At 35.8% G+C, this 13,927-nt stretch overlaps 1 protein-coding gene across 2 annotated transcripts in view; it reads right to left on the reverse strand.

The window, feature by feature from the left end:
- Positions 1-2,722: 2,722 nt before the first annotated feature.
- LOC149157803 (uncharacterized) overlaps positions 2,723-13,927 on the reverse strand; it is a 50,910-nt gene continuing 39,705 nt past the window's right edge. Inside the window, exons 5-7 of one of the 2 annotated variants that reach the window (XM_089436020.1) lie at positions 3,722-5,044; positions 3,382-3,588; positions 3,072-3,227 (exon numbers count right to left, since the gene is read on the reverse strand). In XM_089436020.1, the coding sequence (XP_089292146.1) occupies positions 3,207-3,227; positions 3,382-3,588; positions 3,722-5,044 (1,551 nt within the window). In that variant the 3' untranslated portion in view covers positions 3,072-3,206. Of the gene's footprint in view, positions 3,589-3,721; positions 5,045-13,927 lie in introns of both variants that reach the window. The other variant, XM_089436019.1, reaches the window with a different exon arrangement.

Below are 13,927 nucleotides of genomic sequence, written 5' to 3' on the forward strand. Positions count from 1 at the left end.
ATCTATAGTCCCTCTCCATGTGTATCCTAGTGATGTTTGTTCCTTCCAATGATGTCCAAATCTAAGACACTACCCTCCTTGTGGAAGCCTAGTTGTTTGAAGACGATAGTGATGATGATCATTCTACGACATTGTTTATGTCTTTTCTTATGCAAGGCATTACCACTCTTATAAATGTTGTTAATTTCTTTGCAGGACCTTTAAGACATCATCCGAAGTAGCCTCCATCTTAGGCTTTTATTTTCACTGACCCTTCTACTCTTACAAACAAATATTAATTTTCTCCCCAAAAGACACTTTTAAGCAAGATCAACCTAATGAAGATCATAAAGGGTTTCTTTGAGAGCGTTATAGTTTTTTATGACCCCGATATTGATATTAACAATGGAAGGTGTGTTGTGATATTTTGTAGATGCCTCTTACAAATGTAATGCTTTCACTATGGACCCTTGTTCATCACAAGGAAGGTGTTGATATTATGTGATAAATCTTACTTGAGGCTACATGCCAACCGAATCTATTTGATGTGTTGATGGCTTTATTGAACCCGCATATGGGTACATAATGCAATGCATTTTTTATATATTATTTGGCTAATTTGGTTAAGGATGAGCTAGTTAACCCCTTAGGGCTAGTGCCCCAACCCTAAAGGAGGTGTATATATACAACACACTGTTCAATTTAAATCATTCACTCAAGTTATTCATCAATGAAGGCCTAAGAAAAATCTTCATATAGTTCACTTCTCGTATTCATGTGTTTGGGTATGACAATGATATCCCTTGTGTTCATCATTTAAGTGTTGGTACATTTATGTTGCATCTTCACTTCATTGGATTAGGACCTTTGTTGGAGAGTTAATTGTAGATCCATTATTTTATGATCCCAACATACATACATACATATACACACCAAAAACTCTTTTTTCATACTTCATACTACAGTACAATGACTGTGAATGGTATTTTCTTACAAATCATTATTTTCTTTATTGTAATTGCCATTGTTCCCCTCAAAGAAAAATAAAACATCACAAGGCTAACTTACCATTATAGGGCCACTATTTTTTGTTATGTCAACCTTATTCACAAGAGTTGACTTATGTCACCCTAAGTACTCATAAATAGATAGATAAATAGGTAAATTTTACAAAATTGTCCATGAGGCCAATTATACCATGAGACAAAGATATTTAACAACTATAATTTCATGGAATTAAAGGGAAAATATTACAAAGAGAGAGAGAGAAAATGCAATAGTCAAGTCATGGTAAAAAAAAAATTATTATGTTACTCTAAATTCACGAGTGAATAACTTCTATTGAATTTTCTAAATGTCCTACAAACAAGAGGTGAGGCAAAATTCATGATTCAACTTATAGATAACTATATCATACTAGTGCTACTATCTAGAGCATTTGACACTTAGTGGTTGGAATTTAGTGATCAGCATTGCCTTATCACACATGAAATACTTTCCTACAACTAGCATAAGATGCTAGCAGCATATTAGTAAATATTAGTAAGTTACATCAGCATCAATGCATCACAACCTCGAAAAGATTCTAAAATAATATTAATAAGTTCCACAAACACCAATGCATCACAACCTTGAAAACATTTTAAATTACTATATCCATTTTAAGAAATCATTCGGAAAACTTGGCAGTTGTTTCAAACATCAATATTTGAAATTAGTGCCCAGATTCTTGATATTTTGCACTAAATGCTATATCAATATTTGAAATGCCCAACAAAATCTGCACCAACATTTTCTCTAGAAATTTAGCATGTCAATGAGATGATGCAATGGGTCTTTAGTTTGTTAGGTCGATATGTTTAAAATGACATCATAATTAGTCTTCTAGGTGTATGACAACCATAAGACTTTGTTAATCAATGGATGGAATTTCAATAATAAAGGTTAGATATACTAGTTGATGTATGCAAAACATATTTAAGATTACTATTTATGATAACATTAAAAATCCTTGTAGAAAGACCATTACACTCCATGGACGTTGACAAGGATAGATGATGTAATATTGGGATGGAATGAAGTACATATCTAAACAGAGGAATAACTCTTAAATGTTCCCAATAAAAAGGTGTAAGAGAATTGTAATGAAGAATTATATGTGCATAGGGATCTTGGCCAGATTCGGCGTTGGTCAGGTGAAATGATTTTCTTAAGAATGGACTCAAAAATAAAATATCTCACTTCATATTTTAAATTATAACGGATTGGACTATGAAGCACCACAGAATTGGCACTTTATGTTTCTCCAGAAATTACTAATATTTAATGGGATAAATACTCTTCGCACTAGAGAGAAATATTATGTAACTTTCACTACTACTCTGCAAAGGAGTGCAACAATAGTGACAATGTCCATATTAAACGAGTGGCACAGTTCAAAGCTTAAGGATAAGAAAATTGTGGTTTCACTAATCTACCCAATAAATTTGACAGACGTGTATTCAATAGAAGTTAGGCTGCAATGTTGTAAGAAGCTCACACACATGCGTGTTCAAAACCTCCAAGAAAACTTTGGGGTCCACACCCATGGCAATGAAAATTACTGGGACTCAGCTTGTTGTGCCATAACGAAATCCTTCTTAATCAGTTATAATTCTTGTTAAACTTTGGGTCTTGCAAAAATGAAAATTTGCAAGTGTTAAAAATCCATAATCAAGAATCCAGAAGAGAGAAATCAAATATTACATAAGATACAGTGACTTTTGTCACTTAACCGATACAAATAACATGCCATTATGGTGATTCCACAATCATTCTACCTATAGCTGCTACAAAACACAAGATATAAAGGCACATGCATTCTGCAATTATTCGCACAGTATGTGAGGAAGCAAAACCATAAAGAATGGTGATCTTTCCCTTTCAAATATGATCTCATATCAGCATGCATGATTTCTCAGAAACTATCAATAATTATACGTGCTCCCAAAATTACAGAGAGGAAAACTATTCAAGACCACTGCTGACAGATTTCCTCATAGGCACCAATACATTGTCAAAAATGAAAAGGGATATATGTTCTGCCCATTCCCTAATTGGTGCAAATGGTGTTAGACCAGCCATTACCGGAAGAACCAGTAAGACCGTGTGAAAAGCAAATTTACGAATCCATAAAGGAAACCAACGTGGCTTTTTCTCGATTCCCACATGGATGGAAGCAGGGCCATTCAAAATCTGGAATAGAGAGGCTGGACAGGAGGTGCAAAAGACATGCAATAAGCAAAAAATCTCCCACTGTACCAACCAATGAAAACCACTGCCACCCAAGGTATCCACAGAGAACTTACCGGCACAACCACATACAAGTCCTAGCAAAAGTACAATGATAGTTGTAGGCCTAACCTGACTAGTGCTTGTAACAGTGTTTCGTACAAGCGTAGAAGCAATAACGGCAATTGCTGCGAAACCAAGGAGCATGCGGAAAAGTACAGCAAGTTCACATAAAAGTATTTGGAAGTGACTTGTTACATAACCAATTGGATTGTAAAACCCAGATGATTTCATTACAGAACCAATTGGGTTGTCAAACCAAGACGATTCCTGTGACTCCTGAAAAGCATCACATAATAGAATAAGATTATTTAAATTCACAAGGAAACATCTTCGAATTTCAAATAAAAAGAAAATTGAAATGTTGATTTCTTTCTTTGCCGTAAGTGCTAATGCATGACAACACTCTTACTTTGGAAGATGCCTGGCACATCGCAACTGCTTCTGAAAGACGTGCATATGAGTACTTGCAACCACCATATGCAAGACAGAAAAGCATGACAAGCAGTCCAGCTACCAGATGATCTGCACATGTTCTACTAAGTTCCATGCATGCAGCATTTAATTTATCATCAACGAATTTGCTCTCTTTCAGTAATGCTTTGGACTGATTTAAAGATATATTTTGTCTTATTAGGTCATTTGCCTCTACATCAGCAAACAACTTTGATTCATTGAGCTGCAATTGCCTCATTGTAAGTCCAATCTCAATTTCTCTTAGATCATTACACAGTTCCTGCTCAATGGCAGACTTCTCAAGAACATTACATATCGATTGCTTCAATTGTGGATAATTCATGCTGCTTGCAGCATGGGCCAGCTGTTGCTCAAACTGCCCATGCAAAACAACTTGGTGATTGAGATTGGAACCTGGCATACTAGATGTTTTACCATCATCATGTATTGCCTTTTGAAGTTCACAAAATTGCTGTCCATTCCTTTCACCTGTAGGAGTTTTCCCGTCAGCGGCTATAAAAGGGAAGTCTCCCATAGAACTTGACATATTAGATGTTTTACAATTGTCATATGTTATCCTTGTTAATACAGAAAAATTTTCTTTTTTGCATATACAAGTTCTTTCAGTGGCAACATGAGGAAGATCTCCCATAGAAATATCTTTGCAATCTGCATGTTCAAGTTTTATATTTTTTAATTTTTTGCTAATTTCCTCAATTTTGTTCTTGGCAAAACCAGTCTTCCAAAGTGATGTTGGACCATCACCAGAAGGTTCATTTAATATAGAAGAGTTCAGACAACTGCAATTATTACATTTTGCATCACTGACAGCAGCAGTTATACATCTTTTAGTTTTGTGGCAATCAGTTATGCAGTTTCCTTTAAAGGCTTCATGTCTAGGGCTTAAAGTGTCCTGCATATCAGCTTCCATGAGGCTTGGCTTGCAATGCTGCTGACCTGTGCCATTCATTCCATTTTCTTGTGCAGAACATATGTCACAAGAACGTTCTTGAGCATGCTTTTTGCCACCTGAATTCTGTTTTAGTTTTTCGCCAAGGCTTGCCAAAACATCTGTATGTTCCACGTTTGCATCATTAACACACCCATCTGTAGCTAATCCAGGCCTCTGCCCATATGGATTTGAAATCTTTTCCTCTGATAGGGAAGATATTCTCCAGTTATCACAATGTACTTGCTTTACCAGTCTGATTGTCTTAAAAGTTGCTATGAATGCTCCCTCGAAGTCCCTTGCTATACGATCACATCCACTGCCCAAAAGCTATACAAGTGAACCATCAGCTGCTTTGTGCCACTACTTCAAATTTAAATTGTACTTTGAAAAACTTTCTTTAAACAGAATATTACATATTCCTCAAATCTACAAATGAACAATGAAAGCTAATTATATACACAACAATTGTTTAGATCGAACAAGAATGACTCCTGAGGAGATAGCTGCAGCTCAAAGGACTGAACCTGCCATGTTTTATGGGGAAATAGAAGACAAGTTACGAGAGGGGAAAGACAGTCGTCTAACCAAAGACCAGAGTGCAGCAGAACAGTCCAATAACTAACACCAGTGCCTGAGAGACTTTTGGAGAAAACACTAGAGAGTCCCCATCTTAAGAGTTTAGCAATCCCCTTTGGCCCCAGCTTTCAATATACAAATTCATATTTTCCTTGTCCTTTTACAACATACATCCATTTACAAATGACTGCTTGGATAAAATAAATTGACTGTTATCCACCAAAACATGGGTAACCAATAGGAGAAGTTTTTCTCCTCAGCCAACCAGCAGCCAGCAGCCCTACTGATCAACACATGACATGATGACATTGATACTCCACATATTTCTCTAGTCAGATTTATCTCTCCCATCTAGCATTCCTTCTTGACGCAAGGTAGGTCATCCATCGGCAAGTACTTTATTCTGTAATCATGTGATTTTACTTGATGTTTTGGGGAATATTAATATGAATTAAGGGGTGATCCAGATGATTGACCAGTCTTGACTGTATTCTTGTTCCCTCACTTCATCTGGGAGGTTAGTCTTTGACTATAGTTCAATGAGACTGTTGTTGCCTAAGATGTACACCTAAGTGCAGGAAAAGTTTCTAACCCCGCAAGATATAATCTTTAAAGCACAACCCTCAGAGTAGGGGCTGTCATCTATTCCCTACTCACTCCGTTTAAGCTCTCTCCTAGATAACCTAAGGGGGGTAGTCCCTGAGGATAGTTAGAAAGGGAAAACTTGTTGCAACAACAAGTCTAGGAGATTAAGAGCAAGGCAATTCTTTATCTAAGCAACTTGATTAAAATGATTTAGCAAGTTTGATTACAAAAAGAGCAAAGTAAATATTTAACAGGACAATCCCAATAAGATAAATAAGACAATGACTAGATACAATGATAAACCAGTGCCTTATAACAATGCTTAGAAGAGATTCAACACTTGCAAAATATTTCAAGTCACAAGATAAATAATGCTGCAAGACAAGTATTAGTATTGGAAATGACACAATATTAAAAGATGAGCAGAAAATCTACCTTGCAAGAATAAAAGAAACATGTACTTCGCTTTTAAAGAGATGCTCAAATAAATGTAACAATATCAATGGACAATGAGCAAGCAAATTAAAGTAAAGATAGAGTGCTCACAAAATAACAATATGCCAAATTAGACAAAGCCAGATAGGTGGATGCAAACTAAGTTAAGTGGAATGCAAAATCTAACTTTAGAATGCAAATATTAATGCAAGATTTTCAATGGACTACAATGATAACAATGTTGCTTCAAGGAAAGTAAAATGCCAATAAACTTGTAATCACAAAGTAGCTAAATGCTTCAAAGCACAAGGTTACTTGTTAATGACAATGATCAATGAAACAACAAGGACAATGCTGACTTAGAGCAAAACTCAGAATGCTTTTAAGAAGCGCTAGTTAAAAATGTTCTTCACTTAGCTTATATGATGTAAACAAAAGCAAATTATGGCAGATGAGATTGCTAACAGGAAATTAAAGAAATTACCACTTAGATCTACAATTGCATCTGAAATAGAGACAAGAAATATACCAAACACTTAGATGCAAATATTGAAGTTAGATCTAGCATGCTAAAGAGATGAGATGCATGAGCAGCTTAGTGAGTTACAAAACCAAACACAAACTCTCCTTTTTAAACAAGGAGAAACAGGATGCCAAGGGATGAAGATCCCAAGCTCCCCAAGAGAAAGATAAACTTTTATTAATGTGAGTTACAAAGATGCAGAAGCCTTTTGATAGAGACAAAGGCCTTTTGATGTCTTGAGGAGAATTACGAATGACAGTTCTTTTACAATGACCAATCACTCCTCAAACCTCAGTATACCCAAAAAACAAGATTACAAGTCAATAGGTGATAGATTCTAACAACAAATGACTTGCTCCCAAACTTTTGAAACCCTACAGCCTGTAAAATAAAAAAAATATGATGAATTTCCCAAGTCATTCAAGCCTTTAGCATCTTCAAAAGAAAATTTCAATGCTCCCAAAGCTTGAAACTTATATGTAGTCTCCTTGCACCAGTGCTGAAAATGCTTTCAGCCCAAAACAGAGAACAAAAAGGCTCAAATGCTCACAGTCTGTCAAGAAAATTGCTCAGAAATTAATTAAGCTTTAGTCTTGAAATTATTAAAGTTTGAAGGTGAATTTATTAAGAACTCCCTCAAAACAATCACTGTAAATCTTCCTTTTTGTCAGACTTTTGCACAGTTGGGAGGAGACCTTTTCCAAATAGGAGGACTAAAATTCCAGCTCCCTTCAAATGAAATAGGTGACAAGTATACCAGGTCTGTCTTTGCTATAAAAGAAGATTAGAAAACCAGTGATAGAAGGTCCTGCACACAAGTATTAGTAGTTAACCCTGCAAGATAATGAAATTACAAATATGTTCAACCAATTTTTCTCACAGGGATAAGCTTACAGTCAACTTGGCCCAAGACTCAGAAAACTATAAATAATCTCTGCTAGAAGATGGTTTGAGATCTCTGCAAAACAATAAAGTTGAATCATTTAAAATAGCATGAAAAACCCTCAAATAAAAATGATGATAAATCTACAAAAAAAATGAGGGTCAGTTTATCTCTCCAAACCAAATCAGACCAGTAATCAAGAATGATACAAATGCTACCAAGAACTGATTTAAAGTTTAAACACTCAAAGAGCTCTCAACCTTCAAAAAAAATTGATCCACTAGTTACCCAATAATGCTCACAGCCAGTCTAAAGAAAAGGGCAGAAAATGTTCACAACCTAGCTCAGAGAATTAATTAGAGTTTAGACTTAAATTTGATTTCAATTTCTGGGTGAATTTCTTGAAGCTTTAGATCTGAAAATTCGCTGAAAAAACCCTCCTTCAATCTGACTCTTCGCACTTGTGGACAAAGGCTCCTCTAAAGCTCACAGCTAAAGGGAAATATGCCACAAATGAAAGAAATTATTTTTCAAAAAAAAAAAGGCAAAACAGAAAAAAAGAATTATGAGATGGCAACAAACCTTGCAAAAACCCAAAATAAATCTCTAAATCATATCCAACGAGAAAGAGATTTTAATAATCCAACAGCCAAGGGGATTGAGCCTCAAAAAGGGGCCTGCGACTAAGCCAGAATTGACAATGAGGCCAGTGAATCCACTTAAAAATTTCGTTGGTCAAATGAGGCCTTCAAATCGTTGAGAAACCCTGCAAAAAAATTAATTTGCTTCTGCCAACACAAATGAGGATTAGAAATAAAATTATAAGTTTCTATAACCCTGCCGCTAGCCTAAATCTGAGCCACAAAACTTATCTATGAGACTGCAAATCAAACCCAAATCGAAATCTGAATTGGAGAACCAAACAAAAATTAAAGAAACCATGCAAATTTTCTGAAGCGAAAAGAGGTTCTCGGTCCTTTACTGCCTAGCTTTGGGATAAAAATAAAAAATAAAATTCAAATAGAGGCCTCAAACCCTAACCGTTTAGGCTGGGTGAGGGATGGGCCCACAAATACACTTGTAAAAAAAGAAATGCCAAAACCTACGATGTTCCTATGGAGACCACAAATATATATAAAAGAAAGTCATAAGCATAAAGGTCAAATAATTTTTATTTTTATTTTTGTTACTTTATTTTTTTATTTTTTATTTTTAATGAAGTTTGAAATATTTACAAATACTAAAGTAAAATATCTACAAATATTATATTTACAAAAATATTAAAACAAAAATAATTCAAATGTCATTTACAAACAGTTATAATGTAACTAGCTCTTTAAATAGCAGATTTATTCTATTGAGCACAATAATTTTAAAAGAGATAAATGAGATAAATAAATTTTTCCTCTAGCTAAAGTCTAGAAACCCTACAACAAATTCGTCAGATAAATCTTTCAAGTGAAATAAAATGGGCTCTCCTACTGAATCACTCAAGAGTTGGTTAACTTCAGCAAAAGCATCCCCTTACGCTTGAGATCTGTTTCAACTTAATATTCTCTACATACCTTAGAAATATTTTGTTAGCTTCAAATGAGACATGAAAAATATAATGGAAGAAAATCCTAGCAACTTAAGCGAAAGCACACTAGCCACTTCCAATCCTAAAATATTTTCCAGATCTAATTACCAGTGTAAGATAGCTATACACTAGTAGTTCTATATAAGCAAATGAAGTAACAAATAAAATTACGAGTAGGAAATTAAGCTCAATAATTCATTACCATATCCATAAGAGAAAAGCCACAAATTTTCACCCCAAAGACTTGTGTATTATTATTGCAAAATAGAAAAAGCTTCAAGACCAAAAGCTAGAGCACAGCATCGAGAGATGATACAATGAGGAGCATATGCTTCCTTATATAGAAAAAACGAGAGCTCTAGAGGCTTCCAAGTGAATAACGGCTAGTTCCATGAAGGTGCACCATTAAATGCTTGATCCATGTCAAAATGATCTCCACCGTTGATTGCTTGAGAGAAAATTCGAATTCCTTGATGTTGCCCTTTTCTTGGTCCAAAAATAATTTTTTTCTGACATTTTCTCCTCGAAAAACCCCCATTCTCTTAACCAACTTGGACCATGAATTCGATTTTCATTAAGAAATCGATTTTCCTGGGAATTAATTCCTTTTTTCTAGGCCAAAAATATTTTCTTGCTTGATTTGTGGAGATTCCCTTCTTGAAAAGTGCACATTCACTTTTTAATATTTTTCACTTGGAGAGAATTTATTTTTCTCTCATTTTTATTTTCTGACCAAATTCTGGCTAATTATTTAACCATCTTTTTGTCAGAAAACCAAAAATAAAAATCAATTAATTTTCTGGCTTAGAATTTTAATTTATTTTGGCCAGAAAAATTAATTGATTGATACTAAAGGGTATTAATAATTTATTCCACCCTTAAATATTTAAGCCATGGTGTCTAAATATGAGGGACCATGCACCAAAATATTTTTACATCAAGATATTAGAGTTAACTCAACCCTTGAAAGGGGGAAACACCTTTAGCCATAGACCCTTAATACCAATTCTGCGACCAATATGATTTAGTGGACCAAGTGACTTGTAACAGAATAATTTAGCCAATTAGCTTAAATTATTCCCAAATCACTTTTACAAAAGACTCGGTACTCACCTAAGACCTTGACGATAAATTCCACCCTAGCTTTGGGGTGAGGCTAGAGGGAAAAACTCTTCCGATCATCTGTGTTTTTTTTTTAAATACGGACGAATCAGTGAGACGAAAAACCTCCTAGGATGAAAATTATCGCCAAAATAATAGGCTTACCTAGGTTGTTACATACGTATATGGTCTTACTAGAATCATTTACATTATAAACATTGCAGAATGGGTTTATAACTCTGATACACTGATGACTGATGAATCTTGGATATTTGACTGCTCAAACATGAAGGAATTCCTTTGCAAAAAAGTGCACTGCTACAGGGTAGTCGACATAGAGTGGTCAACAGGGACCTCATCTGAGGCCATGGGTTATAGGAAGGACACTACTAGAGAGGCTTTGATTGAAGTCCTGTGTCCATGGCATTCCATACTTAGCACTTTCCATTCTTCCCATTATTCCATCTCCATTTTTTGGGCTTGTGGTCATTGATCATGGGGATTGGCACCTTCTCATCCTCATCCTCGAGTCTGGGCTGGAAAACTTTGACCTCAAAGTTGAGACAGCTAAAAGAAAGATAAAAGCAAAAGAAAGCCGCAATGGAAGAAAAAGATAGCTAGGGCAAAACTTAGTGTGTAGGCAAAACCCTGGCATGAGCTCTACCCCCTTGATTAGTGATCACCCAATTCCTAGAGCACATGATACTCCATGAATAAAAAGGAACCTTTGTATTGTCCCAACCTAGATGAGGGATAAAATGCCTCATCATTAAGGGGTAATAAATGCTAAATCTCTAAAAGCAAGCTTGGGCTCCTAAGCTATGCACCCAAATCAAAGCATTATCTCAATGAAGTAAGTTGGGATATTTCATGTGAAATCGCCCTCAAGTTAAAACAATATTCTAAATTAAGAAACTTGAGATTTTTCAATTATCCAATCCTAGATGGCAATGATTGTACATGGGTGCAGTGCAAAAGATCCAAAAATCGAAGGGCAGAGAGATCACATATATCTTCAGGAAAATCAGTGATGTTCAAACCTTTTAAGTCGAGAAACTCAAGTTGTTTTAGTTGCCCCACTGAGGATGGTATTGAATCTAGTCTGCTCTATGGATTACCCAGAATGAGAACCCTAAGAGACGTCATGCTGACTAGAAATTCTGATGGAACCACACTGATATGAGTTGTGCTTAAGAAGAGACTCACAAGTTTTGGGCATGTGAAATTAGTGGGCAGATTTTCAATACTATTTCCACGAACTGATATCCTCTTGCAATCCTCATTGCGCATATCTAGGAAAGTTTTAAGCTCTTGACCTCCCTTGAATATACAATTCTCCACCTACTTAGGTATATAAGCAAACCTCACCTTCATTTGTAATCATCTCATATCTCATATCTTTTGTACATTTCTATATTAATATATATTTTCCTATCATGGATATTTACATATACCAGATCTTCTGAGTATTCTATTGTGTTATAGCTCTGATCCCACTTGTTATGGATCTCACCCAGAAATACATGATAATAGAAATAAACCCAAGAAATAATAAGATTTGAATAGATAGAAATGATTCTTTATTAATATCTAACCCTTAAGGTAGGGTAACACCATGCATTCACTCCTTAAGGAAGGAGAACACTCCACAAGCCATATGCTTGTTCATACAATAATCAGTGACATCCCTCAATGGGGAGTCTCTAGCCTCTATATAGGCCTCATACATACAATACCATGGGTCATTACCATGGTTCCCTCAATACCATCTATCTAATACCGTGGGCCCATTACATTATTACTAACTACTTGTGGTCCCTTACATGATACGGGTTAACCACCTTATTTATTACTATGGCCCATCCCATTATTACATTATTCCCTTGGGTACCTCCCTTTATACCCCATATTATCCCCCCTAGGTATATAACATTCCACTCCCCTTAGCATGTTTCGTCCCCGAAACATGGGAAGAACACAAATAATAAGATCTACTCAAAAGAGTAGTCCACTGGTACCATGCACGTGCATCTATCCATCCAAAAAAAAAGTGAACCCTCGATCTCACTGGTGCCTCGCTCGCTTGAGATGGAGGTTGACTGTGGCAGCTCCTCTGTGTTGATGTGTAGTAGGTGGATCTTCGCTCCTCTTTATCTGTCATGCAGGGGTTGTTGTCCTTGTGGCTAATTGGTTGCCATCTTGTTGGTTGTTGTCTGGCGGGGTGATGTGGGTGATGATATGTTGAAGTTTTAACCCACGATGTCTTTTCTTTAATTCACCCCATACTGGAGCCTGACTGTTATCTGGTGCATGTTGTGGTGCCTGCTGTGGTGTCTTATCGTCCAATATTACTTCAACCACTGAGCCCTCATCTAATGTATCAGCACCTATAACCTTTTTTGCTTCAGTCTCTGTTTGTGTTTGATTGTCGATCATCACTAGCTCATCATTTGATATGTCAGTCCCTGGAACATCTTCTGCTTCAGCCTCCGTGTACTCTACCTGTTTATTGATGGAAATATCCTGTAATGTAATTTTCTTCTTTTTATACCAGAGCTTTAGGAATTCCTTCTGCACATTAATATTGATAGTACCCACGGATTCCATCCAAGGATATCCCAAAACAACATCCATGTTATCCATATCTGACGTATAAAAATCACCATGCAACACATACTTATCCATTGAAAGCTTCAAATCTTTATAAACTTGCACATCCTGTGTGTTTTCAATGTGTTTTGTTGGCACTTGTAATTTTTTTGCCAAATTGACATTTATGAGATTTTGCTTGCAACTAGGATTTATAGACACAATGATCTTCTCCTTCTGAATCAATCCATGAACCTGCAATAAGGAAATACCAGTAAGAAATAACCTCACTTGTTTTTCCTTATCTTGTTTTCTAGCATGAGACCATTTTTCTAAAAGAAATTCTTCTAGTTTTTCATGAGGAAGTCCCATCACTGAATTGTCAAGTGAGTCCCACCATTTAGCAGTTTCATCTTTTAGATTAAATAGTAGGCGACTTACCCAAAATTGTTTGCGTCGAGATTTGTGATATTCTATAAATTCTTCAATAGTAGGGCCCTTATCATTCCCTGTAAAAAATTCCTTGCTAGAAGCCATGAAGGTTTGGAAAAAAATTCACTTACTTGGCAAAAATTTGAAATTGTCACAATTTAGTGAATATTGCTCAGAATCCCTATTATGACCTGTTTTCGGAAATGGAACAACCATTCTGCATCTGCCCATGTGATAGAAATCTCAATCCAGGCATTGGAATTTCAGATCTGCGTTGCAACTCTCCCACCGTCACCAAAAATTCTGAAAAAAAAAAAAAAGCACTGATTTTAAATCAACGATATCTCTCTCATCCGGACTCCGATTTGACTGATTTTTTTTTTTGAAATTGGGTATTTTTTCACAAAGAATCCAGATCTGCAATTAGATTTTGCAGATCTTGTACCAGGGCGTCTATATCTGCGCCACAAACTCATTGCCCTGAAAAATTGTCTGCAAGACCACTGA

This window comes from Pinus tabuliformis, chromosome 5_2, assembly GCF_031772625.1.
Source record: "Pinus tabuliformis cultivar Carrire ecotype Pingquan chromosome 5_2, CPIR1, whole genome shotgun sequence".
Classification (NCBI taxonomy): Eukaryota; Viridiplantae; Streptophyta; class Pinopsida; order Pinales; family Pinaceae; genus Pinus; species Pinus tabuliformis.